General features: G+C 37.2%; 1 protein-coding gene across 2 annotated transcripts in view; it reads left to right on the top strand.

Moving 5' to 3' along the window:
• TRIP11 (thyroid hormone receptor interactor 11) overlaps positions 1-26,661 on the top strand; it is a gene marked incomplete at its 5' end in the record, with an annotated part of 65,450 nt that overhangs the window by 14,673 nt on the left and 24,116 nt on the right. For both annotated transcript variants that reach the window (XM_079699610.1, XM_079699609.1), the window contains 10 exons: positions 1,893-2,058; positions 3,901-4,263; positions 7,681-7,721; positions 8,290-8,376; positions 11,569-11,781; positions 12,745-15,768; positions 18,403-18,543; positions 19,139-19,332; positions 23,063-23,226; positions 25,304-25,407. In XM_079699610.1, the coding sequence (XP_079555736.1) occupies positions 1,893-2,058; positions 3,901-4,263; positions 7,681-7,721; positions 8,290-8,376; positions 11,569-11,781; positions 12,745-15,768; positions 18,403-18,543; positions 19,139-19,332; positions 23,063-23,226; positions 25,304-25,407 (4,497 nt within the window). The remainder of the gene's footprint in view (positions 1-1,892; positions 2,059-3,900; positions 4,264-7,680; positions 7,722-8,289; positions 8,377-11,568; positions 11,782-12,744; positions 15,769-18,402; positions 18,544-19,138; positions 19,333-23,062; positions 23,227-25,303; positions 25,408-26,661) is intronic.

Here is a 26,661-nt window from a genome sequence, read left to right as displayed (position 1 = left end):
GCCCGCGTACCTCAACAAAGAGTAGCCCCCGCTCGCTGCAACTAGAGAAAGCCCACGTGCAGCAACAAAGACCCAACACAGCCAAAAATAAATAAATTAAATAAATAAATTTTTAAAAAAGTATAAGCCTAAATTAATAAAAGGCTCAGTTATAAAAGTATTTTATAGATTATGATATTCACTTTTTTTGCTGTTTTTATATCTTCTCCATTCTTTATGGCACCTTAAGTATATAATATCTCTCTTTCCAAAATCATTTGGTTTTGAATATTTATTTAGTAGGTAGTTTATATTTCATAAGTTTCTATCTTCTATTGTATCTCGTAAAACAGTCTTTATTAAAACAATTCTAGGGTCACTGAAATTTCAAGGGTTAGGGTTAAAGAATACTGACAAAATACAATGTTAATATTATTTATTGTAAACAATTATTTTCCCTTCATGGTGGAATTTTGCTAGTTTGTGTCAATTATTTCCTTCAAGAGAAGTCTCAGTTACATATACTTAGCATGGCAGTGAATTGTTTTTAGTATGTAAATTATTGTCATGTATAGAATTTTTTTAGTTTTTGGTTTTATTGTTATTACAATACCAGTGTGGATGGGTTCCTCATTCAGACCTGGCTTTGAATCCTGGCTGTACTAGTTACCAGCTGTGCTGCTTTAGGCGAGTTACTTAATCTTTACAAGCTTCTGTTTATCATCAGTGAAGTAGATATCATAATACCTCTCTTGTAGGATTGTTTTTGAGGTTTAAATGTAAACTTCCTTGTCAAGTACTGGCACATAAGTAAGTGCGTAGGACTAAAGAATAACTTTACTGGGACTTCCCTGGTGGCTCAGTGGTTGAGAATCCGCCTGCCAATGCAGGGGACACGGGTTCGATCCCTGGTCCGGGAAGATCCCACATGCCGTGGAGCAACTAAGCCCGTGCGCCACAACTACTGAAGCCCGCACACCTAGAGCCTGTGCTCTGCAACAAGAGAAGCCACTGCAATGAGAAGCCTGCGCACCGCAAGGGAGAGTAGTCTCCACTCGCCGCAACTAGAGAAAGCCTGTGCAGAGCAACGAAGACCCAACACAGCCAAAAATAAAAAAAATTTAAAAAAAAAAAGAATAACTTTACTTGTCTTCTCAGGAAATAGAAGCTAATTTATTGATTAGGATTCTTGGCTACAAGCAACAAAAACCGTCTCTGGCTAAGTAAAGCATAAGAGGATTTATTAGAAGGAGCCAGGTACTCTGTCCACAGGATTGAAGGAAAAATTGAGCATTTTGGCCTCAGGAAGGGTAGAAATTAGACCAGCATCAGAGATCTAGGTAGCGGGACACAGTGGATAGGCTCTCCAGGGTGCAGCTATTATAATGCTTCTGGTCTAACCAATTTCCCTCTTTGAAAGATGCAGCTGAATATCCAGGTTCCTAGGAGAGAGATAGTGGTCTCAGCTTGGGTAGTGAGACACCTTGGTTGACAGTTTAGGGGTCCTATCAAGACTGAGAGAAGGAAAGACTGAGCAAAAAGATAGGTATAATAGGACAACAGGAACAGATTGGCCAGAAGGTGGACACTGATATTGGTGGAATATGTCATTAGCAGGAGAAGTTCATGGTCACAGATACTAAAGAGAAAAAGATATTTTTGCTTGCATTTTGTTTCAGTTGTTTCTTGCTGGTGTTCCCTCATTAAAAGTAGAAAAACTGCTTTTAAGGCCCAAGAAAGGAAAGGGTGGGGTCGTTTAGAATTGTCCAGATTTGGGGCCTGTATTTAAATTTTTTCAGCCTGAGCATGTTCAGAGAATTATTTTTAATAATATGGACTTTTGGACAACAATGAAATAGTTTAGTTAAATTCATTTATTTTAAATGTGGTTAACTTCGTTTTTTTTTTTTAAGGAACTTAAACAGAACCGAAGTCAGGAAATTGACAACCATCAGCGTGAAATGTCAGTATTGCAGAATGCACATCAACAGAAATTGACAGAAATAACTCGTCGGCATCGAGAAGAATTAAGTGACTATGAAGAACAGATTGAAGAACTGGAAAATCTTTTACAAGAAGGTTATTAATTTTGTTAGTTTAGTGTATAAAATGACATAATTAAATGATAGACTTAGCTGATGGAAACTTGGTCAAAGTTCTAAGGAATGAGTAAATGACTGGTCCTGCTCATCTGCCAGAAACTTACAGCGGCACCACTATTGTCAAGATTCTGCAAAAATGGAAAAGTCCTTTTACCTTTGTGGTAAATAGTTATAATACAGAGATTTCTTTGCATTGTTTGGTGTGTTTTTACTTTATTTCAAACTCAGATACAAAGGCTTTTTAGTATTTGATTCAAATAATATCTTTCCTTAACTATTTATTTTAAAATGCTTTGTGCATTACGGTAATATAACCTTTTTTAAAAAAAGACTTTATTTTTTTAGAGCAGTTTTAAATTTATAACAAAATTGAGGAGGTACAGAGATCTCCCTTATACCCCATTCCCCCACATGCATAGCCTCCCCCACTATCTACGTCACTTATCAGAATAGTACATTTTTTTACCAAAGCACATCATAGTCACCCAAAGTCCATATTTATCTCAGAGTTTACGTTTAGTGTTGTACATTCTATGGATTTGGACAAATGTATATCATCATAATATCATACAGAGTATTTTCACTGCCCTAAAAAATCCTCTGTGCTCTGCCTATGCATTCCCCCCATCCCACCCTTAAAACCACCTATCTTTTTATTATCTTCATTGTTTTGCCTTTTCCAAAACTGTCATATAGTTGGAACCATATAGTATGTAGCCTTTTGAGATGGACTTCTTTCACTTAGTAATATGCATTCAAGTTTCCTCCATGTTTTTTTTTAAATTTATTTTTTATTGTGTAGTTTTTTTTTAAAATATTTATTTATTTTGGCTTAGTTGCACACGTGGGATCTTTGTTGCAGCACGTGGACTCCTTAGTTGCGGCATGTGGGCTTCTTAGTTGCAGCATGCATGCGGGACCTAATTCCCCAACCAGGGATCGAACCTGGCCTCCCTGCATTAGGAGCGCGGAGTCTTACCCACTGGACCACCAGGGAAGTCCCTATTGAGGTGTAGTTGATGTACAATATTATATAAGTTTCAGGTGTGTACACTTCCTCCATGTTTATTCATGGCTTGATAGCTCATTTCTTTTTAAGCGCTGAATAATATTCCATTGTTTGGATGTGCCACAGTTTTTTTATCCATTCACCTACTGAAGGACATCTCAGTTGTTTCCAAGTTTTGACATATATGAATAAAGCTGCTATAAACATTCTTGTTCAGGTTTTTGTGTGGATTTAAGTTTCCTGCTCCTTTGGGTAAATATTAAGCAGCATGATTGCTGGATCATATGATAAGAGTATCATATTTGTTAGTTTTGAAAGAAATGATTAAACTCTTCCAAACTGGCTATATCATTTTGCATTCCCACCAGCAGTGAATGAGAGTTCCTGTTGCTCCACCTCCTTACCAGCATTTGGTGGTGTTAGTGTCCGGATTTTGGACATTCTAATGAGTAGTAGTATCTCACTGTTATTTTAGCTTTTCTTTTTTTTTTTTTGCATTACGTGGGCTTCTCACTGCTGTGGCCTCTCCCGTTGCGGAGCACAGGCTCTGGACGCGCAGGCCCAGTAGCCATGGCTCACGGGCCCAGCCGCTCCGCGGCATGTGGGATCCTCCCAGACCGGGGCACGAACCCGCGTCCGCTGCATCGGCAGGCGGACTCTCAACCACTGCGCCACCAGGGAAGCCCTTAGCTTTTCTTTTTAAGCCTTCCAAGTTCTGAAGTCTGTTAAATCTTTAGTTGTATATAGCAGGCTATTTGTCTCTTGGTACTTGACATTTGATGTGTCCCTGATTTTATGTTTATGTTCTAGGTGGCTCAGGAATTGCAGTAACTGATCACTCTAAAATCCATGAGATGCAAAAAACTATTCAAGTTCTACAAGCTGAAAAAGTAGAGTCTACAAAAAAAATTGAAGAACTTGAGGATAAAATAAAAGGCATAAATAAAAAATTATCTTCTGCAGAAAATGACAGAGGTGTTTTGAAGAAGGAACAAGAACGACTAAGTGTGGAAAACAGACAATTACTTGAAGAATGTGAAAGCTTGAAACTGGAATGTAGTAAATTGCAACCTTATGCTGTGAAGCAGAGTGATACTGTGACAGAAAAGGAAAGAATTCCACACAGTTCTTCAGTAGAAGAAGAAGTGTTCAGACTGCAACAAGCACTGTCTGGTACAAAATGTTTGGAACTTGTTTCTGATCGGTGTTTCATTTCATACTAGTTGTTTTCAGAGACAAACACTTGAATAATTGAACACTATGGAAATGACTATGTGGAATTTGAATAGAATTGCTTGCTTTGGATTCAGTGCCATAATTAATAGATCACACATAGGATATTTCTACTAAAAAGGGTTAAGAATTGGCTAGGTTTCTTTCTGCCTCCCTTCTTCATCCTTTAAGTATTTACATGGAACTCATTGACTTAGGAGGCTATGTAGATTTCTGAGAAATGTTTATGTAGACATTTGTTGGGAGGAGGTTCCCAAATACTTCCTGTAACTCATTAGGGCCCAGACCCTCCAGTTAGAGAATGCAGCCTGTCTTCTTCAAAAGTCTCTATTACCTTTCAAAATGATCTGTATCTCAGCAGACCTAAGAATAATAGGAGCCATAGGTCTTCCACCACTTACTGTGCTCAAGATGATATTTAGTTACCATACCAGTGTTCTAGGTTACAAAAAATACTGAATGAAATAGGCCTAACACCGGTATTTTATTTATGCCAGGAAAACATAACGGGAGCTCTTCCACTGAGAAGATGTGTTCTAGTTTTCACTCAGTCCTCTTCTCACAAGATGAACTCTCACTTTATGAACGCATTCCTGCTCTAGAGGTTTCTAGCCCTTATGTGCTTGTGATACCCCCTGCCTGCCCCTTCTGTGTTCCTTACTTAGTTGTTTATCGTGAGCTCCTGACCTGGAGTAAATTTAGAGTTAGGCTCAAAGTAGAGTGACCCTCTTCCTCCCCTCTTCCTTTCCCTACCTTGGTGATTGGTAGCATTTACCACTCTCCCAAAACAGAAAACTTGAAGTTATCACCTTGCAAGTCCTATCGGTTCTATTTCCTTGACTTCTCTCTGGCTCAGTGCTATTTCAGGATTGTGTCCCAGAGGAGCTCTAGGGTTTCTCATAGGTGCCTCAGTCTTGGGACTGCCATGAAGACAAAGGGAAGGCTGTGTGGTGGGGTTCTGGACGACTTTGTCATTTGACTTCAGAGTAGCTCTGTTCTTCTCAAAATAAATATATTTGCTTAGTGTATTGGGTGATCCATATGAGTTTATTTGCTTTAAAAACAAACCTGCTGGGCTTCCCTGGTGGCACAGTGGTTGAGAGTCTGCCTGCCGATGCAGGAGGCACGGGTTCGTGCCCCGGTCCGGGAAGATCCCACATGCCACCGAGCGGCTGGGCCCGTGAGTCATGGCCGCTGAGCCTGCGCGTCCGGAGCCTGTGCTCCGCAACGGGAGAGGCCACAACAGTGAGAGGCCCGCGTACAGAAAAACAAAAACAAAAACAAAAACACAAACCTGCTGCCCTAGTCCTTCCCCTTTTCTCTATTTCCACTGCCACTGAATAGCTTCAGCCAATTATAATGTCTTTTTGCCTGTTTAACTATAGCAGTCTCTTAGTAGAGTAGAATAGCATAGTGGTTAAGAACGTGACTAGGTTGGAATCCAGCTCCATCACTAACTAATTGACCTTGGACAGTTAATTAACATCCCTATACTTTGGGTTTTTCATCTCTGTGGTTGGGATAATACTATCTCATTCGTGGTTGTAGTAGTAGGATTTTATGAGTTACTAGCTGCAAAGTTCTCTCTAGAACAGTGTCTAACCCATAATAAGCATTATAAAAGTGTTACCTATTATTCTCTGGTGTCCATGATTCCTTCTTCAATCAATGTGTTTTCTTTCTGCAGCCAGAATGATTTTTCAGAAATGTAAAGCAGGTCACTTCCCTGATTTTAGTACTTTGTGGCTCCCTGTGAACTTCAGGATACGGTCTAAACATGTTAGTTGGACATACGGTGTCTTTCATGATCTGGTCTCTGTCTACCTCTGCAGTTTCAACTCTTCCCAGTTTCCTAACATTCTAAGCTTTAGCTGTGTTGAACTTTCTCTATAGCTCCTTAAAGCCAGCAATGTTGCCTCTAAGCTCTGTTGCCTTTGCATTTGTTGCTTTTTCTGTGTGGAGTGTCTCTGTTTTTTTCCCCCACTAACTCTTAGTATATTAAGATTCATTAGAGGTGTTGCATCCACCGGGAGGTACCTAGCACTGCTGCTTCCCTGGCCCCGTTCACCCCACTCCCCCGGCCCTCCTAGTCTGGGTGAGTTGTTTGGCCCTTTTGCTCTGGTAGCACCTGTGCTCCCTGTATCACAGTGTACTGTTCTCATGTGTTTCCTTTTTTATCTTCCCCTCTAAATTGTAAGCTTCTTGAGAGCAAGCATGGACTAAATTTTTCCATCTTGTTTAGCAACTCACATCATAGTAAATGCTCAATATTTCTTTTTTTTGTTTTTTTTGTTTTTGCGGTACGCGGGCCTCTCACTGTTGTGGCCTCTCCCGTTGCGGAGCACAGGCTCCGGACGCGCAGGCTCAGTGGCCATGGCTCACGGGCCCAGCCGCTCCGCGGCATGTGGGATCTTCCCGGACCGGGGCACGAACCTGCGTCCCCTGCATTGGCAGGCGGACTCTCAACCACTGCGCCACCAGGGAAGCCCAATATTTCTTGAATGAACATTGAATGAATTACTTCAGCTGAACTCATGGTATTTTGTCTTTGTGTTCTTCTTCTAGAACTACTTCTATTTGTGGATCTATCTCTAATACCAGATTGAATGGTCTTTTTATTAGTAGTCATGTCTAAGTCACTTTAGAAAATTGAGAGATTATTTTATTATTGTGGTATAACATACATATAACATATTGTGGTATAACATACCAATATGTGGTATAACATATTGTGGTATAATATACATTGTTTTTTCTTTTTTCAAATCTTAGTCCTTATACTATTTCCTGCTACACAGACTAATCAACTCATTTTGTACTTTTTTTTTTTTTTTTTTTTGCTGTATGCGGGCCTCTCACTGTTGTGGCCTCTCCCGTTGCAGAGCACAGGCTCCGGACGCGCAGGCTCAGCGGCCATGGCTCACGGGCCCAGCCGCTCCGCGGCATGTTGGATCTTCCCGGACCGGGGCACGAACCCACATCCCCTGCATCGGCAGGCGGACTGTCAACCACTGCGCCACCAGGGAAGCCCTCAACTCATTTTAAAATGCAGTTGTTGTTAATGTTTTTATTCAGGCAATAACTTATGACATCTAGAATACAGTTATAAATTCTTTTCTTATACTAGTCCATAGAATTGGATTTTAACATAGTTTCTCACTGACATTTATATTATGACTTCTTTGGTATAGTCAAAATAGAAGTACAAAATAGCAAAAATACATTTCACTGTTAGGGCTTGCTAATTATGCTTATAAATAACATTTTAATTGGATTTCATTTGTGAATTTAGTATAGGAGATAATTATTAAGTTATTTTAAAGAATTTTTATGTCAGATCCATTGTTGTTTTTACAGATGCTGAAAATGAAATAAAGAGACTGAGTAATTTAAACCAGGTAAACTAATTTTTAAGAGAGAAAGCTTTTGTCTTCGGTTTACCAAGACAAAGATTTTGATTATTTATAATTACTTATTTTGTGTTTTTTACAATTCATGTGAACTTATCCAAGGAACTTTCATCTTAGTAATTTTATGTTTGCTGATTAGTAACAGAATCATAAATTGACATAATTTTAAAAGTACATAATTGAAAAATGCAAGTATATTTCTTTGAAGATTAATATGACAAATGATACATATGTGTAGGCAGTGGAAGCAGATCCTCTACCAAAGTGAGGAATGCATTTTGATTTCACTTAAAGAATTCAAGGAGTTTCTTTTTTTATTTTTTAAATGATTACAAGTTATTTTGTAAATATATTTACATATTTTTTCAAATATAATAAAGGAATCCTCTTTAAGAATGTCTATAGAATGACTGGTTTTAGATGGTCCAATGTGTTATGCTTATAATTTTTATATATCACTGAAGAGTAGAAATGCACAATTGTATAGCTTGCCTGCTTTTTTGTAAACTTCAAATTTCTTGTTATTTGAAAACACAGTGTTTTAACATTTTTATAGGATAACAATCTTGCTGAAGACAATCTGAAACTTAAAATGCATGTCCAAGTTTTAGAAAAAGAGAATTCATTACTGAATCAAGAAAAGGTGGGTGCAATAAATATGGGGGCAGAATTAAAATTGTAGGTCATAGCTAAGGGCCAGTTTATATCAAAATGGAGTATTTAGTTCTTGAGAGTCCTGAGGATATAGCTGATCTCATTGATGCTGGTCAGGCCAAGTTGAAGTACTTGGGCAAGGTTCAGAGTATGAGAGGCTGGGCAGAGTTTACATTTAAAGATAAGCCAGTAGGCATACAGATATGAGCAGAAAAGATAGGTAAAGGCTCTGTTTTGGTTTCAGATGAGGTCCTGTCAGCAGCAGCATACACAGGTGGGTCGGGAGTCTGGAGTGGCATACTATAGTAACTATACACCACTTATATGCCCCAGAATATGTCTGGTGTGGTGGACAGGAATTTCTTAATGATGAGAGGTAAAGAGGGACAGTCTCAGTGGTAGAAATATGTATACTGGTAGCAAGGATGGAAAAAGATTTTGTAATGCAATGTTGGAAATGGGGAAAGGTATTTTTATGTTTGTACCACTTAGGGGGTAAGTCCTTGGTTAAGGCAGCTTCTTAAATATAGAACAGTTGTAAGCTGGTGTTATTTATTATTATTACAGGCCAGTGTCTCAACTCAATTTAAAATCTTAATTTTTAAAAAAGTAACACATATTTCCTGATGTATGTATTCAGTAATACATCCTGAAAAACTTCAGACAGTACAAATATAGTATCCTTCACACTTCTGTTGGTTGGTCTCTTCCTCAGAGGTGTTCTTGCTTACCAGTTTCTTGTGTATCTTTCCAGACTATATCTATGCATATATGATTTTATATATATAAATATCTTTAAAAAATACAAATATTAGCATACTATATATACTGTTCATACATACCTTAATATTATATTTTCCGTATCCTTGCACATTAGTATATAGGCAGTGTTTCTCAAAGGGGCACTGTTGGCATTCAGGTGGGAGAATTCTTAGTTGTGTCCTCTGCATTGTAGGTTCCTTGCCCCCACTTTTTCTACCCACTAAATGCCAGTAGTGTCTTCCAGTCATTTTTAAATTACTATATTATGTATGTTTCCTCTGTTCTTTTCTGCTTCCATTGCATTCTGCTCATTCAGTTATTCCTTTCTCTAACTGGTCTAAGTGTATTTTGTAGTTTGCAAATCTCTGCATGTATTCTGATAGGGCCTGTAACCTCCTCATGATAATTTTGGATTCTGTAGCTATTCCTGATTAGCTGTTTCTCCTTTCTTTTGATGTTAGGTAATCCATTTGCAACTCTTGCTTGAATTGTGTCTGCTATGGGTCTCCTCACTGGTTAAGAATGCCAAAAATACCTGCAAGGTCATGCGCATTCTTTTTTTTGTTTAGTATTTAATTTAATTTATTTATTTATGTATCTGCCTGCGTTGGGTCTTTGTTGCTGTGCACGGGCTTTCTCTAGTTGTGGCGAGCGGGGGCTATTCTTGGTTGCCGTGGGCGGGCTTTTCATTGAGGTGGCTTCTCTTGTTGCGGAGCACAGGCTGTAGGTACTCAGGCTTCAGTAGTTGTGACTCTTGGGCTCAGTAGTTGTGGCTTGCGGGCTCAAGAGCACAGGCTCAGTAGTCGTTGTGCACAGGCTTAGTTGCTCCATGGCATGTGGGATCTTCCCGGATTAGGGATCGAACCTGTGTCCCCTGTATTGGCAGGCGGATTCTTAACCACTGCGCCACCAGGGAGGTCCTGGTCATGTGTATTCTTAAGATCCACATGACAAAAATTTTGTGGTTCTCTTCTTAGAATTTTATTTATTTATTTGTTTGTTTATTTTTGGCCACGCTCCACGGCATGTGGGATCTTAGTTCCCTGAGCAGGGATCGAACTTGCACCCCCTGCAGAGGGAACGCAGAGTCTTAACCACTGGACCACCAGGGAAGTCCCCTTTGTGGTTCTTTTTAATTTTTTTTAAAAAAATATTTATTTATTTATTTATTTATTTGGTTGTGCCAGGTCTTAGTTGCGACAGGCGGGCTCCTTAGTTGTGGCATGTGAACTCTTAGTTGCGGCATGCATGTGGGATCTAGTTTCCTGACCAGGATCGAACCCGGGCCCCCTGCATTGGGAGCGTGGAGTCTTAACACCACTGCGTCACCAGCGAAGTCCCTGTGGTTCTCTTAATTGAACAGATAACTCTAGAAAGGCATAAGAGAATGATATTTCCATCTTTCATTTGCGGTTCAGAATAAACTTTTGAATTGGAAGAGAATGAGAATTGTAAGGCAGATGTTCTAATATAGTTTTCATTGGTCTCTTTTGTAAGGTATATATTAGACTACTTATGAAAATTTGAGATTCTTATTTACTTTAAAATAGATTCCATAGAAGTTTGCTTTTAAAAATCTCTGTCAATGAAAGATGTCTTTACAGTGATAGAGGGTTTATCACAAACATCATATTCAGAGGCTGAAATAATGTTGAAGCATACAGAACTGTCCCATGTCTGGGATTTTGGAGGAAAAGCATTAAATACAAATAGAATAGAACATAGAATGTGCTTTAAAAAATCACATACAGGTGTATCTTTAGGAATGTTAGGTTTGAGAGAGGGGAACCTAGTCTGTGCTTAGGTTAGAAGGTAAAGGAAGGAAAGGAGGGTTCTTTCTTGGGTCAAGAAAAGGTTTCATGTTCTGACAGAAGCCAGTTATAAGGGAAATTACTTTTATGAGGGAAACGAAGCCTTTTATTTTCTAATTAGGACAAACTTCAGAGCAAATGAATATGGATAGTTTACATTTTTGCCTGGGGCTGTTGGTGGTGACGTTAGGGATGGAAGTGAAGGGATCTGGAAAGCTCGGGGTGTTTTGAAAAGTATGTGTGTTGTTGGGGGGAAGGAGGAGACGGAAGGGAAGCAGCAGTGGGAGTGGGAGTGGGAAGGCTCTCAAATGGGAAAGTTTTTGTGTAAAGAAGTTGGAGCTAGAGGACAAACTTAACAGTTGTTGCATCTTGTCTAGGACTATAGAAATGTTTTGCTTGAAGCTGCAAATAAAATTGTACATGAATGAAGGCTGTGGCTTGTTGAATTTTATGTATTATTGCTGAGGTATTATTCAATAATGTTTCCAACACAGATTGTATCTAAAAATACATTCCCAAGTTTTGCTTATATATGTATATTTTTAATCTTTTGGTGTCTCTTCTTCCAATTGATAGTATGTTGGTTTTTTTCCCTTTTTTCATTTAAGGAAGAACTGCAAATATCACTTTCAAAATTGAACAATGAATATGAAGTAATTAAAAGTACAGCTGCAAGGGACATGGATTTGGATTCAGAATTATGTGATTTAAGACGTAATTTGGAGGCAAAGGAACAAGAACTCAATCAGAGCATTACTGAAAAGGAAATACTAACAGCTGAGTTAGAAGAATTGGATAAACAGAACCAAGAGGCTACAAAGGTAACAATATATTATATTAAATTATATTTTATGGTGTATATATATTTTTTTTAATTAATTTATTTTATTTTTGGCTGCATCGTGTCTTCATTGCTGCACACAGGCTTTCTCTAGTTGCGGCGAGCGGGCTTCTCATTGTGGTGGCTTCTCTTGTTGCGGAGCATGGGCTCTAGGTGCACAGGCTTCAGTAGTTGTGGTGCGCGGGCTCAGTAGTTGTGGTGCACAGGCTTAGTTGCTCTGCGGTATGTGGGATCTTCCCGGACCAGGGCTCGAACCCCTGTCCCCTGCATTGGCAGGCGGATTCTCAACCACTGCACCACCAGGGAAGCCCTATTTTATGATATGTTAGAGACAGTGCAGCAGCGTGTTCTACTCGGTAGACTGAACACTGGATTAATAAGCAAAACTGGCATGGTTTAATTTCAGTGATTTAATCAATATTTTAGTTAATTGATGCTCAAGTTGTAGAGGTTGGCAAACTTTTTTTGTAAAGTGTTAGATAATAAATATCTTTGGCTTTGCAGGCCATGTAGTTGCAGTTGCAGCTACTCAGCTCTGCTGTTGTCATATGTAAACGAACGAGCCTGGCTCTGTTCCAATAAGAATTTACTTACAAAAACAGGTGCAGGTGTGATTTGGCCCATGGGCTGCAGCTTGTTGTCTCCCTGCTTCAGTGCTTAAGAGTTGAAAATATCACTTATCATTTATATATATGATATAACATATATCATTTATCTTCTTTACTTTTAAGTTCTAATCTCTAAAACAATTAAATAGATTTGCTGTAAGATAATTAGTAAATAATTTTGGGGGGAATTTTTTAAAAGTTCCCAACAAAATTAGAAGGATTAGAAATGTCTGAGGATTATTCTTGTATTATGTGTGACATTTTATAAAGTTTCCTTTAGGTACTAAAATGAGAGAATGTTTTAAAGTTACCATGCAAATTAATTTTTCTTTCAGCACATGATTTTGATCAAAGATCAGCTATCAAAACAAGAAAACGAGGGAGATAATGTCATCAGTAAACTGAAAAAAGATCTAAATGATGAAAAAAAGAGAGTTCATCAACTTGAAAATGATAAAATGAGCATTACTAAAGAGTTAGACGTGCAGAAAGAAAAGCTAATTCAAAGTGAACTGGTACTAAGTGATTTACATTTAACCAAGCAGAAGCTTGAGGATAAAGTAGCAGATTTGGTAGATCAGCTAAATAAATTGCACACAAAAAATTTAAACATCCAGAAGGAGAACTTTGAACTTCAGGAACATATTAAACAAAAGGAGGAGGAGCTTTCTAGAGTCAGGGATGAGTTAATAACGCAGTCTCTTAATCGAGACTCTAACAGTAATTTTAAGGATGACTTACTTAACGAAAGGGAAGCCGAAGTGAGAAACTTAAGGCAAAATCTTTCAGAAATAGAACAGCTCAATGAAAATTTAAAGAAAGTTGCTTTTGATCTCAAAATGGAAAACGAAAAGTTGAATTTAGCATGTGAAAATGTAAGACATCAGTTGGAAGAGTCTATTGCTGGTAACAATCAGATTTCTCAGGAAAAAAACGCTATTGTGGAGGCTCTAAAAATCGAGAAGGAACAGTTAGAAGGAGAATTGTGTCGGGCTGAAAGGAGGCTGTTGGAAGAAGCAAACAAGTATGAGCAAACCATGGAAGAACTGTCCAATGCACGTAATTTGAGTATCTCTGCTTTACAGCTGGACCATGAGCATTTAATTAAACTCAATCAAGAGAAAGACTTGGAAATAGCAGAACTCAAAAAGAATATCAAGCAGATGGATACTGATCATAAGGAAACTAAGAAAATTTTGTCAGCTAGCTTAGAAGAGCAGAAGCAATTGACCCAACTTGTAAATGAGAATGAAATTTTTATTGAAAAACTTAAAGAAAGAAGTTCAGAGCTTCAGGAGGAATTAGATAAATATACTCAGGCCTTAAGAAAAAATGAAATTTTAAGGCAAACCATAGAGGAAAAAGACAGAAGTCTTGGATCCATGAAAGAAGAAAACAATCATCTGAAAGAAGAGTTGGAACGACTCAGGGAACAGCAGAGTCGAGCTGCACCTGTGGCTGAGCCTAAAACCCTTGATAGTATTACAGAACTAGAATCTGAGGTGAATCAGCTGAATATATTAAAGGATAATCTTAAAGAGGAAATAAAACATCATCAAAAGGTAATTGAAGATCAAAACCAGAGTAAAATACAGCTGCTTCAGTCTTTACAGGAGCAGAAGAAGGAAATGGATGAGTTTAGATACCAGCATGAGCAAATGAACGCCACACACACCCAGCTCTTTTTAGAGAAAGATGAGGAAATTAAGAATTTGCAAAAAACAATTGAACAAATCAAAACCCAGTTGCATGAAGAAAGACAGGACGTTCAAACAGAGAGTTCTGTTATTTTTCAAGAAACAAAAGTTCAGGGCCTTAATATAGAAAATGGAAGTGAAAAGCATGATTTATCTAAAGCTGAAACTGAAAGATTAGTAAAAGGAATAAAAGAACGAGAATTGGAGATTAAACTTCTAAATGAAAAGAATATATCTCTAACTAAACAGATTGATCAGCTTTCCAGAGATGAGGTTGGTAAACTAACTCAGATTATCCAGCAGAAAGATTTGGAGATACAAGCTCTTCATGCTCGAATTTCTACAGCTTCCTACCCCCAGGATGTTGTTTACCTTCAACAGCAGCTGCAGGCCTATGCTGTGGAACGAGAACAGGTACTAGCTGTTTTGAGTGAGAAGACAAGGGAGAATAGCCATCTAAAAACAGAATATCACAAGATGATGGATATAGTTGCTGCAAAAGAAACAGCTCTCAATAAGCTGCAAGATGAAAATAAAAAATTGTCCACGAGCTTTGAAAGTAGTGGCCAAGATATGTTTAGAGAAACTATTCAGAATTTATCACGTATCATTCGAGAAAAAGACATTGAAATAGATGCATTAAGTCAGAAATGTCAGACCTTATTGACAGTTTTACAAACATCCAACACTGAAAATGAGGTTGGAGGTGTTAATAGTAATCAGTTCGAGGAGCTTCTACAGGAACGCGATAAGTTAAAACAACAAGTGAAGAAAATGGAAGAGTGGAAACAGCAGGTAATGACTACAGTACAAAATATGCAGCACGAGTCAGCTCAGCTCCACGAGGAGCTTCATCAGCTTCAGGCACAAGTTCTGGTTGACAGTGATAACAACTCTAAATTGCAAGTGAACTATACTGGCCTGATCCAAAGTTATGAGCAGAATGAAACCAAACTCAAAAATTTGGGGCAGGAATTAGCACAAGTTCAGCACAGCATAGGGCAGCTTTGCAATACCAAGGACCTTCTTTTAGGAAAACTTGATATTATTTCACCTCAGCTCTCTTCTGGATCATCGCTTACTTCCCAGTCAGCAGAGTCTCTTAGAACAATTAAGCCTGATGTATTGAGTGAGTCTTCTAAACAAGAAATAGAAGAGCTAAGAAAATCACTGCAGGAAAAAGATGCAACAATTAGAACTCTCCAGGAAAATAATCACAGGTTGTCTGATTCGATTGCTGCTTCCTCAGAGCTAGAAAGAAAAGAACATGAACAAACTGATTCAGAAATTAAGCAGCTCAAGGAGAAACAAGATACCTTACAAAAGTCGCTTAAGGAAAAAGACCTCTTAATCAAAGCCAAAAGTGATCAGTTACTTGCTTTGAATGAAAATTTCACTAACAAGGTGAATGAAAATGAACTTTTGAGGCAGGCAGTAACAAACCTGAAGGAGAGAGCATTAATCTTAGAAATGGACATTTGTAAACTAAAAGGGGAAAATGAAAAAATAATGGAAACATCCAGGGAAAAGGAAACAGAATATCAAGCATTACAGGAGACTAATACGAAGTTTTCTATGATGCTTCGAGAAAAAGAGTTTGAATGCCATTCATTGAAGGAGAAGGCTCTGGCTTTTGAGCACCTACTGAAAGAAAAAGAGCAGGTATGTTCTCGACGGCGTGTTGTGGAGGGAAGATTGGGGTGGAGGGAGATTTTTTAGTGTGCTACTTTATTGATGTTCTTTGAAGGAGAAGATGCATTTGTTCATTTAGAAATATTTATTTCAAGGTATTGTGATTCATTCAAAATAAATTTTCCTCAGAGGCATCTGCAAGTTTCTCCCCCAAATTACTAGATATTTCCAAATATTTTTAGTTCTAGATTAATTTTTTTACAGTCTAAGTAGAAAAAGTTTAGAAGCAGTTAATGTTTTTCTTTAGAAAATAGAAATGTGATATAAGAACTCTGAGGTTACTGCAGTTTAATCACATTTTAGGCATATTTCAGTAACTGCTGGTTTTAGAGGTTATTATAGATAAAGGGAAGCTCTGTGAAATACATGCTACATCTTTGACGATGATCTGAAGTACGAAATACATTTTACATTGTGACACAATAAGCGCTTGTGTGTGTGTGTGTGTGTGTGTATGTAAAACTGAAACAAAAGTTTCAGGAATCAGAAATTACCTTTACTACGTGTGATGCTCTCTTAAAAAAAAGGAAGTGCTGGATGACCCATTAAATTGATATTTATGATTCATTCACAGCCTGGTATTTGAAAAGCGTTAGCTATGAATAGTACTTTTCACATAAGTAGACTCAATAAATGTTCTAATCCCAGTTGTGTCATTGTGTGACTTTGGGTGTGTTTTGACTTTATTGGTTTGTTTATTCACCCATAAAAAGGAAGGTTGTATTGGTTAAAAGTGTCAGTAATTTTGATATATTTAAATGTTTACATTCAGTTGATATTTGCTTTTGATAAGAATGTATTGAAGACCCAGTACATCATGCTGTGATCAAAGCTATGGGCTCTTTTGATGTAGTGCCTTTTTACTCTTATTTCTATACTTTTAGTGGTGGAAATTTAGCAAAGAAATGAGGCAGAACAATGGAATATTCAACAACTGCTTCTTGAGTGTTTACATGCTGCTGGGGCACAAGATACAAAATGATTTAACTTCTTTTGCCAATTAAATTCCATTTTAAGAGTCTTGGATTAAAGTTTGTGAATGCTTGATGTAGTTTTCACTTGATAAGGAAAGTCTTGCTTCATTTTCCCCTTCTTTGTCATCTGATTAAATAGGTACACTGATGTATTGAGTTGTGCTCCTCCTTTCAGGAATAGCTTCTTAGCTTCTTATGGTACTGATCTATATTCAGTATGAAAAAGACTGGTAGAGGGTAGAAGCTTTCTATTGCTCACTAGCCAAAATTGGGTGTAGCATCTTAGGGCTTGTAAGAGTATAATGACGGAGAGGAGGACAATAAAGTATTCTTTTTATGTTTTTTTTCTATTGTAGTTTTAGCATCTTATACAGTCTAATTCTGTTTCATTGACATTTATAGATCCAAAGTGTACAGATTTAATTAAGGCTCACCTACCTTTCAGGAAGCTTTCCTAAGTTAGTTAAGTTGTACTTAAGTATTGTATTACTTGAGGATAATTAGCATAAACTAATTGATTTCTTATAATACTCTACTCTTTGTCAACCATTTCTCTAATGTGAAAAAAATGTTTAACTGAAAAACTGTTTGGAAAATATTGGCCTTCTTTTCCAGGAGGGGGTGTTGAGATAAAAGGAACAGATGGTTTTATGCTTTGGTTTCAATCATTTGTCCTCGGGGACGTGTTATATATTCTTAAAGAAATGGAAAGTTTACATGAAAATGTAAAAATGATACCAATCTATAAATAGATTCAGACGATATGCACTTCTCAAACAGAGAAAAGAATTGGCTGTAAACAGTCTGACACTTTTTTGTGCTTTTTAGAATTCTAGCTATCATCTTAAATTCATGGCCCTACTTCTGCAATGAAAGGTTATCTTTTTTTTCCTGTCGTCTTTAATATATTGTTCTTGTATGGAAGGCATTCAGGAATAAATTTTCCTAACAGTCTTAGCAAGATAACATTCCAGAGTTGCTTTCGTTAAACTGTTGCCAAAATGTTCTTTTAAAATAGGTTGTGCATGTGAAATGACTTTGCTTTTTCTCCTGTGCCAGCAACTCCACACGGTTACTTTCCCTAACAGTTGCGTATGCCTGATGAATAGACACACACACACACACACACACACACACTTTTGGGTGATTTGGGGGTTTGTGTATGCTTTGTTGTGTAGGGTAAGTTTGAAGAGATTGTGTCTTTTGAGTTCTTTTTAAAGCATTTTAAATAAACTTTTCCTTTAAGAATAGTTTCAGATTATTAGAAAAGTTGGAAAGATAGTACAGTGTTCCCATATACCTCACACGCTGTTTCCCTTATTTTTAACATCTTATGTTACTATGGTACATTGGCAACAACTAATGAACCTTTATAGATACATTAATAGTTTATTTGAATTTTCTTAATTTTTTAGCAAATGTCCTTTTCTTGTTCCATGGTCCCATCCAGGATACATTATAATTAGTTGTCATTGTCTCTTTAGGCTCCTTTAGACTGTGATGGTTTCTCAGACTTTCCTTGTTTTGGATGACCTTGACATAGTTAACTGAGTTTTTAAATTATTTAATGAAGAAATGTCTTTTTTTTAATGTGTCTTTCTTTAAAGCTAAAGTTATTTCTTTCCAAAAGGGCAAGACTGGGGAGTTAAATCAACTTTTAAATGCAGTTAAGTCAATGCAGGAGAAGACAGTTATCTTTCAACAGGAGAGAGATCAAGTCATGTTGGCCCTGAAACAGAAACAAATGGAAAACACTGCTGTACAGAATGAGGTATACTTTCACTTTAAAGAAATAGTGATTCAAACACTTAAGTCTAATAACTCTTAAATAAGAAAACTATAAAGATTATCAATTAAAATGAATTTCTCTTAGGTGATTTTTTCTTTGTCTTACTCTGATGCGCTTTAGTAGGATTTTGATCTCCCAAAAGTGCATTCTGTTTCAGTTTTCAAGCAAAAACCATGATCTAATCATTATGTTTTATACCTGAAATTAAATTATACCTCAAGAAAAGAAAAAGAGGGGCATATCTTGGATATAAGAAAAATTTCCTACCCACAAAGTATGAAAAAAATGAGATTTACTGAAAAAGTGGCCTGTCACAAAAAGCCTAGTACTTTGTACAATTCCATTTTCCATTATAGCCACAGGGAATGAGCTCTTACAAAGTAAACCTTCCAAATGAATATTCAAGATGATTTCAGGAGCCTTTTTTCTTAGCATAAATATATCTTGCAGTATGAGAAATTAGTCTACAATTAATACACTTCAGTAATGGGGAAAGATTTGATAACAGAGTGGCTTGTAGGAGGGGAAAGGGGGAGCATTTCATGGAAGAAAAATAAAAGAAATGTCCTCTACCTAGGTTCAACATTTACGTGACAAAGAATTACGCTTAAACAAGGAGCTAGAGAGATTGCGTAACCATCTTTTAGAATCAGAAGATTCTTACACCCGTGAAGTTTTGGCTGCAGATGATAGAGAGGCTAAGCTAAGAAAGAAAGTAACAGTACTGGAGGAAAAGCTAGTTTCATCCTCTAATGCCGTGGAAAATGCAAGGTAACTTTTTCTTTTTCTTTTTTTTTTTTAGTATTAATGTTAATTAAATACTTCCTGAGTGTCAGACTCAGAATTTTTCATATGCTACCTTATTTTATTCTCACAAAATTCATTATCTCCATTTTACAGACTAAGAAACTAAGGGTAAAGAGGTTTAATAACCTTCCCAAGGTCAGGCACACAAAGTGCACATGTCAGTTTCACACTTGGGTTTGTGACCCTTATCCAGATCTGGCATTCAAACTGAGGTTTCTCCAAATCTTAATCGTTATCCTAGATAATTGCTTCTCATCATTGTAGGAGGCTAGACTTAAATTCTGACTGATTTCATTAGCGTTGCCAGGTTCCCCAAGAACTAATTAATTTATGTGATTTAATTTTTAATCAAGTGATCTAAGGTTGAACAAAGTTTGGATATTAGAAAGGAGAGAGTAAAGGAAGTAGCAAGGGAAAGGCCTAGGTCAATGTGAATTAACTCCTGGCTTGTTAGAACTCTTGAGTGACCAGGTCCCTGCTTATATATTTTTAAATTTTATTTCTCTCAATAAAATGTGTTGTTTTTTTTTTTCTTATTACAAAAACATATTTTCCACTTCAGGAAACTCACATAAACCAAAAGAACATAAAGCCACAGACTCACTCATCCAGAGATAATCTTTTTCTGTGCCTTTGTATGCTTCTGTATATGTGTGTATACATTACATATTATTTTCTTAAAGCAAAATGGAGATCATACTATTTATACTGTTTTGTAACCTGCTTCTATCAGTTAATAATATGAATATGAGTACACATTAAGCCATATGTTCCTGCAATATCATTTGTGGCTGCATAGTATACCATTATTTGGATTTGCCATAATTTCTTTAACCCACTCATTTATTATTGGACATTTAGAGTGTTTCAACTTTTCAGAATTACTAAGAGTGCTGTTTTGTTTTTGTTTTGTTTTTTATATAAATTTATTTATTTTATTTTTGGCTGCATTGGGTCTTCATTGCTGTGAGTGGGCTCTCTCTAGTTGTGGCGAGCGGGGGCTACTCTTCGTTGTGGTGCACAGGCTTCTCACTGCGGTGGCTTCTCTTGTTGTGGTGCACAGGCTTCTCACTGCGGTGGCTTCTCTTGTTGTAGAACACGGGCTCTAGGCACGCGGGCTCAGTAGCTGTGGCTCGTGGGCTCTAGAGCGCAGGCTCAGTAGTTGTAGCGCATGGGCTTAGTTGCTCCGTGGCATGTGGGATCTTCCCGGACCAGGGCTCAAACCTGTGTCCCCTGCATTGTCAGGCGGATTCTTAAGCACTGCGCCACCAGGGAAGCCCAAGAGTGCTGTTTTGATAACCCAAAATAGGTATTTTTGTGTTGATGACAGATTATTTCCTTAGTGTAAATTTTGAGAAATGGAACTTCTGATTGAAAGGCTTTTTTAAAACGTTTGACATGTAGTGCCAAATAATCTTCCAAAAAAAATCATGTCCATTTATCTTCCCATTAGTTGTATGTGCATCTTTTTATCTTTTTACTGTGTATGGTGCTGAGGGAAATATAAGGATATAGTAGATATTATCTCTGCAAAGAGATTATAGGCCAGTAGAGATAGTATTTCTGAGGGTGAACTCCTTACCCCCTTTGTAGGATGTGTTATTGTACCTTCAGACTCAGAAGAAGAACTTGTTTAAAATGAGAATTAAAACAGTGAGTGAACCTTTGTGTATGTGTTCCACATTGGCAGAAATAGCAAAACATCCTTAGTCTATAAGATTGATCATCTTGGGCTTCCCTGGTGGCGCAGTGGTTGAGAGTCCGCCTGCCGATGCAGGGGAGATGGGTTCGTGCCCCGGTCTGGGAAGATCCCACATGCCGCGGAGCGGCTGGGCCCGTGAGCCATGGCCGCTGGGCCTGTGTGTCCGGAGCCTGTGCTCCGCAACGGGAGAGGCCACAACAGTGAGAAGCCCACATACCGCAAAAAAAAAAAAAAAAAAAAAAAAAAAAAAAAAAAAAAAAAAAAAGATTGATCATCTTTCCTTTCAATTTTCAGGCCCTTATTTTCTCTAATTGAAATAGTTTCTAATCTCTGCCTATTTTTGTTTACTATTCATAATAACTGCAGAATAACCTTCGATAGGTAGGGCTGTGGTCTTGTTGCTCCTTTTTTCAGAACCAGGTTAGACTGTCATGCTTTTTCTGTTTTTCTGTTAATCCCACCTATTCTTCACATAGCACTTCACGATGAATTATTTTTTAGCACCCCACTCCGCAAATCCAAAATCAATTCCTAGTGTGATGTTTTTCCTTTGAACCTGCATAATATTTTGAGTCTTTCATAGGGCACTTGTATTTTACTTAGGGGTATTTGTAATCGTTGAGCTGTTTTACACTTTCTCCCACCAAACGAAGTGTAAGACCACCAGTGGGTAGGAATGATGCCATTTATGTCACACACTTCCCACAGTATACATTCTTACACATAGTTTCATAGATGTTCAGTAAATATTTGGTGTATAAGTAACTCAAATCTACAGAGTCAGATTATGGTGTTTTGAGCCCTTAACAATAGTAACACCTTGTTGTATTTATTAACTTTTTGAATGACATCACAGTTCATTTCATCCTTATAATCACCCTTTGAGTGATTTGCTAACCAGCAAAGTTGAATAAAGTCCAGGGACATAAGAGGGGAGAGTTAAGTCCTCTGGTTATCAGTTTACTGCCTTTTCCAAAAGAGGGTGCTATTGGGTAAAGTTTCTTCAAAGTGAGCTGCTCTTAATGGGTTTTATTGGGCTACTCTGAATAAGAATTTAACTGGATATTAAAAACCCAGGAAAGGCTATTGCAATATTTTGTATGTAATAATTGTACATTAAGGAAGTACCTCAATGACATAAGCCTGGATAGATGTTCTGTAATTCTCTTAGGGATCTCTGACTTGGGACAGGTGTAGGGGTTATTATATTTAATGTAAAAGCAGAAAGAAAGATGACAGCAAAAGCTGGGATAACCTTTGGAAAGTTGTGAGTTAACTAGGATTGTGAGTGCCAAAAGCAAGGGGGGTATCAGAATCCATTGCTTGTTGGGTTGGAGCTGGACAAAATGACTTCCAAGATCCCTTACAACTTACAAGTTTATGATAAATTACATCTTAGAGTTTTAGCCTCGAAACACAAAAGTTGCAGGCTATTTTTAAATTTTTCTTAAGCTGACGTATCTTGTTTAGCCCAGTTCTGTGTTTAAAATGACTGCCATTTGTTCAAAGTCACCTTCACAGGAAGGATGATTGAATTAACAAAAGCAGGGAGAACGACGATCAGAGGAATTCTTCAAGTTTCTTTTAAATCTAACTTGAATTTAATGCAGTAAAATGTAGGGAAGGTCAGATTCATAGAGACAGAAAGTAGAAGGGTGGTTAGTGCGGGGAGAGGGGGTTATTGTTTAATGGGTGTGGAGTTTCGGCTTGGGAAGATGAAAAAGTTCTGGAGATGGATGGCCGTGATGGTTGTACAGCCATGCGAGTGTACTTACTACCACTGAACTGTACACATAAAAATGGTTAAAATGGTAAATGTTACGTGTATTTTACCACAATAAAAAAAACAGGCAAGAGGTTTTATCTGTTAAAGTATCTAAATTCTTTGAGTATAACTTGCATTTAGTGCAGTAAAATGTAGGGAAAGTATTTCATCTTGTCAAAGTGTCTAAATAGATAGAAGCAGTTTGACTTTTATTCTTTTTTTAAAAGCCATCAGGCCAGTTTACAGGTAGAGTCGTTGCAGGAACAGTTGAACGTGGCATCCAAGCAAAGGGATGAAACTGCACTACAGCTTTCCATGTCTCAGGAACAAGTAAAGCAGTATGCTCTGTCACTCTCCAACCTGCAGATGGTCCTGGAGCATTTCCAGCAAGGTCAGTTGTATGGCCAGTCTTTCACTGAAGAAGAGTTATTGTACGGTTGACCCTTGAACAGTGCATGGTTTAGGATGCCTACCCCCCATGCAGTTGAAAATCCATAACTTGAGTTCCCCCGAACTTAACTCCTAATAGCCTACTGTTGACCAGGAGCCTTGCTAATAACATAGTCAGTTGACACATTTTTTTGTATGTTATATGTACTATATACTGTATTCTTACAATAAAGGAAGCTAGAGAAAAGAAAATGTTATTAAGAAAATCATAAGGAAGAGAAAATACATTCACTGTACTGTATTTATTGATACTGTAAGTTTATGTCATCTGTTTACAAGATGAATTGTTTGTCTATTAGTACCTACATCAGTATTCTCTTATATGATAGAAAACACTGTAGATATTATACATATTACTAACACTAGACATCAAAAATGAAATGTGTGAAAAAGAAATTCATATTTAGGTATAATGTTTCATGATTGATAATGAAGAAGTAGCAATATTATTGCTTTATGATAGCCTAGCCTTTACACTAATGAATGATTATAAAATTTTTATGGTATACAGTAATATAGTCATATTCATAATATAGTACTGGAAACATTGTTACATTTTCTTAAAAAACCGCTTACTTGTGATGATAGGCTGATATGCAGTTTCTCCAATTACAAGAGAGAGGGGCATACCTTATGGTAATGTGATTCTTTGGAGGCAAAGTTATAAAACAGTAAGAAAACTAACATATTGTTAAATTTATATTATCACTCACCTTCTGCCTATGTTAGGATAGACTAGTATCTATATGTATTTCAAGCATTCGTGACATAACCTTTTTCTTAATGTTTTTGATATTTCTAGTCTATGTGGTTCATCTGCTTTTTCAAATTGTCTCAAATCTCCAAAAAATTTTTCCAGTATATTTACTGAAAAAAATCTACATATGGTGGAACCATGCAGTTCAAACCTGTGTTGTTCACAGACCCGTAGTTTTGGGAATTTTGGCTTGAGTGCTATTTTAGATTAGGCATAGGGAAATCTTTGAAAGGTTACCCACCTGTAGGGGGAGAAGATAAGTAGCCATCAACAAATTAGACTTTTTTTTACAGTTAAGAGTAGAGAACATAAACCGTATATACTAATTATTAAAAAAAATTTTAGTGTCATATTATGATACTTTAGTTAAGGTGAGAGGTGAGGGAAGTATGAGGGTAACATAGTAAGGAGGATCACATGGTAAAGGGGAATACAAAGGAAGAAAGAGGCACACGTGTAGAAAAAAAAAGATAGGTGTTGAGATGTTGGTTGGAGGTTGAATCCACTTCAGAGAGTTAATCATCAGTAATTACTCTTTTGAAGTATTGATTAATTTGTTCTTAGCTGTTCATCTATACTTTAAGGTAACTGCATTTTTCTAGTTCAGGTGGAAAGTACTTTTCTAGGCACATAGTAATAGTGACCAGAGCACACGTACCCCAATAACCAAATATGCTTTTTCACATCTACCTCCCATCCTCAGATTTACCCCCTTTAGATCATTCACCCATCCATTTGTCAACTCGTACATTCTGTAACTACTGGCAATACATGAACTGCTAGTGAGGGGGCAGGCGGTTAGAGGATGTGAGGCTAATGAAGTTAAAGAAGTTACAGTTTTGTGCCTGAGCAAAACTTTACATTTGTACATACGTACATGTCAGGGTTGCTCCTATGGTTGAAATTTTGTATTTTACACGTAAGAATTCTCTAGGTCTGCTCTGTATAATACCAGAGTGGACATGTGTACAAAATAGTATGGTACTGAGGCCATAGAGAAAGCTTCGCTAAAAGGAAATATTTGAGTAGAGTTCTGAAGGGAGGGAAAGTTTGCAAGATGGACAAGGTGGAGAAGGATTTAAGCAGAGGAAGGTGATCTCATTACTTTAATTCCAGTTAACGTCATCACTAAGGCATATATAATTTTCTTGTTAAGACATTTGAACTATTTTTGTTGAATTATTAAAATTTCAAGTGGTTTAAAATTCTAATTTTATCACACAATTACAAAATACTAATGTAACTTTTTTTACCTCTTTAGAAGAAAAAGCTATGTATTCTGCTGAACTGGAAAAACACAAGCAACTTGTTGCTGAATGGAAGAAAAAGGCAGAAAATCTGGAAGGAAAACTTGTATCATTACAGGTTGGTTGAAATAACTTACTCTTGTAAATTTTATTATGCACAAGACAATTACTTGTAGAATTTTTGTCTTGGAAATAATCTCCTAAACAGTTAATTTTTTTTTTTTCCTAAACAGTTAATTTAGTAAATGTTGTCACTGAGGCATAACAGTGAATAAAATACTCAGGATTTCCCTCATGTCACTTATAGTTTAGCATAGACACAGCAAATACGAGATTCAAATTTTTAGCACAGGTGGGCATTTTAGAGATCACTAAAAAAAATTAATGTAAAATTTTAACTGTATAACTTTCTGTTTTCAATAAAATATATTGGGCACTTTATTTCACATGGATTAAAATAATGTGTGTTATCCCATTAGATCGTTTTCTTTTGCACCTTAATTCTTTTTTTGCTGTATCTTTTTTTTTTAACATCTTTATCAGAGTATAATTGCTTTACAGTGTTGTTAGTTTCTGCTGTATGACAAAGTGAATCAGCTATGTGCATATGTATATCCCCATATCCCCTCCCTCTTGCGTCTCCCTCCCACCCTCCTTAACCCACCCCTCTAGGTGGTCACAAAACACCAAGCTGATCTCCCTGTGCCATGCAGCTGCTTCCCACTAGCTAGCTATTTTACATTTGGTAGTGTATATATGTCCATGCCACTCTCTCACTTTGTCCCAGCTTACCCTTCCCCCTCCCTGTGTCCTCCAGCCCATTCTCTACATCTCTGTCTTTATTCCCATCCTGCCCCTAGGTTCATCAAAACCATTTCTTTTTTTTAGTTTCCATATATATGTGTTAGCATACGGTATTTGTTTTTCTCTTTCTGACTTACTTCACTCTGTATGATAGACTCTAGGTCCATCTACCTCACTACAAGTAACTCAATTTTGTTTCTTTTTATGGCTGAGTGATATTCCATTGCATATATGTGTCACATCTTCCTTATCCATTCATCTGTCGATGGACATTTAGGTTGCTTCCATGTCCTGGCTATTGTGAATAGTGCTGCAGTGAACATTGTGGTACGTGACTCTTTTTGAATTACGGTTTTCTCAAGGTATATGCCCACTAGTGGGATTGCTGGGTCATATGGTAGTTCTATGTTTAGTTTTTTAAGGGACTTCCATACTCTTCTCCATATTGGCTGTATGAATTCACATTCCCACCAACAGTGCAAGAGGGTTCCCTTTTCTCCACACCCTCTCCAGCATTTATTGTTTGTAGGTTTTTTGATGATGGCCATTCTGACTAGTGTGAGGTGAT

This window comes from Hyperoodon ampullatus (genome assembly GCF_949752795.1).
Source record: "Hyperoodon ampullatus genome assembly, chromosome: 3".
Taxonomy (NCBI): Eukaryota; Metazoa; Chordata; class Mammalia; order Artiodactyla; family Ziphiidae; genus Hyperoodon; species Hyperoodon ampullatus.
Note: the sequence above shows the minus strand (reverse complement) of the source record. Positions and strands in the feature narration are given on the sequence as shown.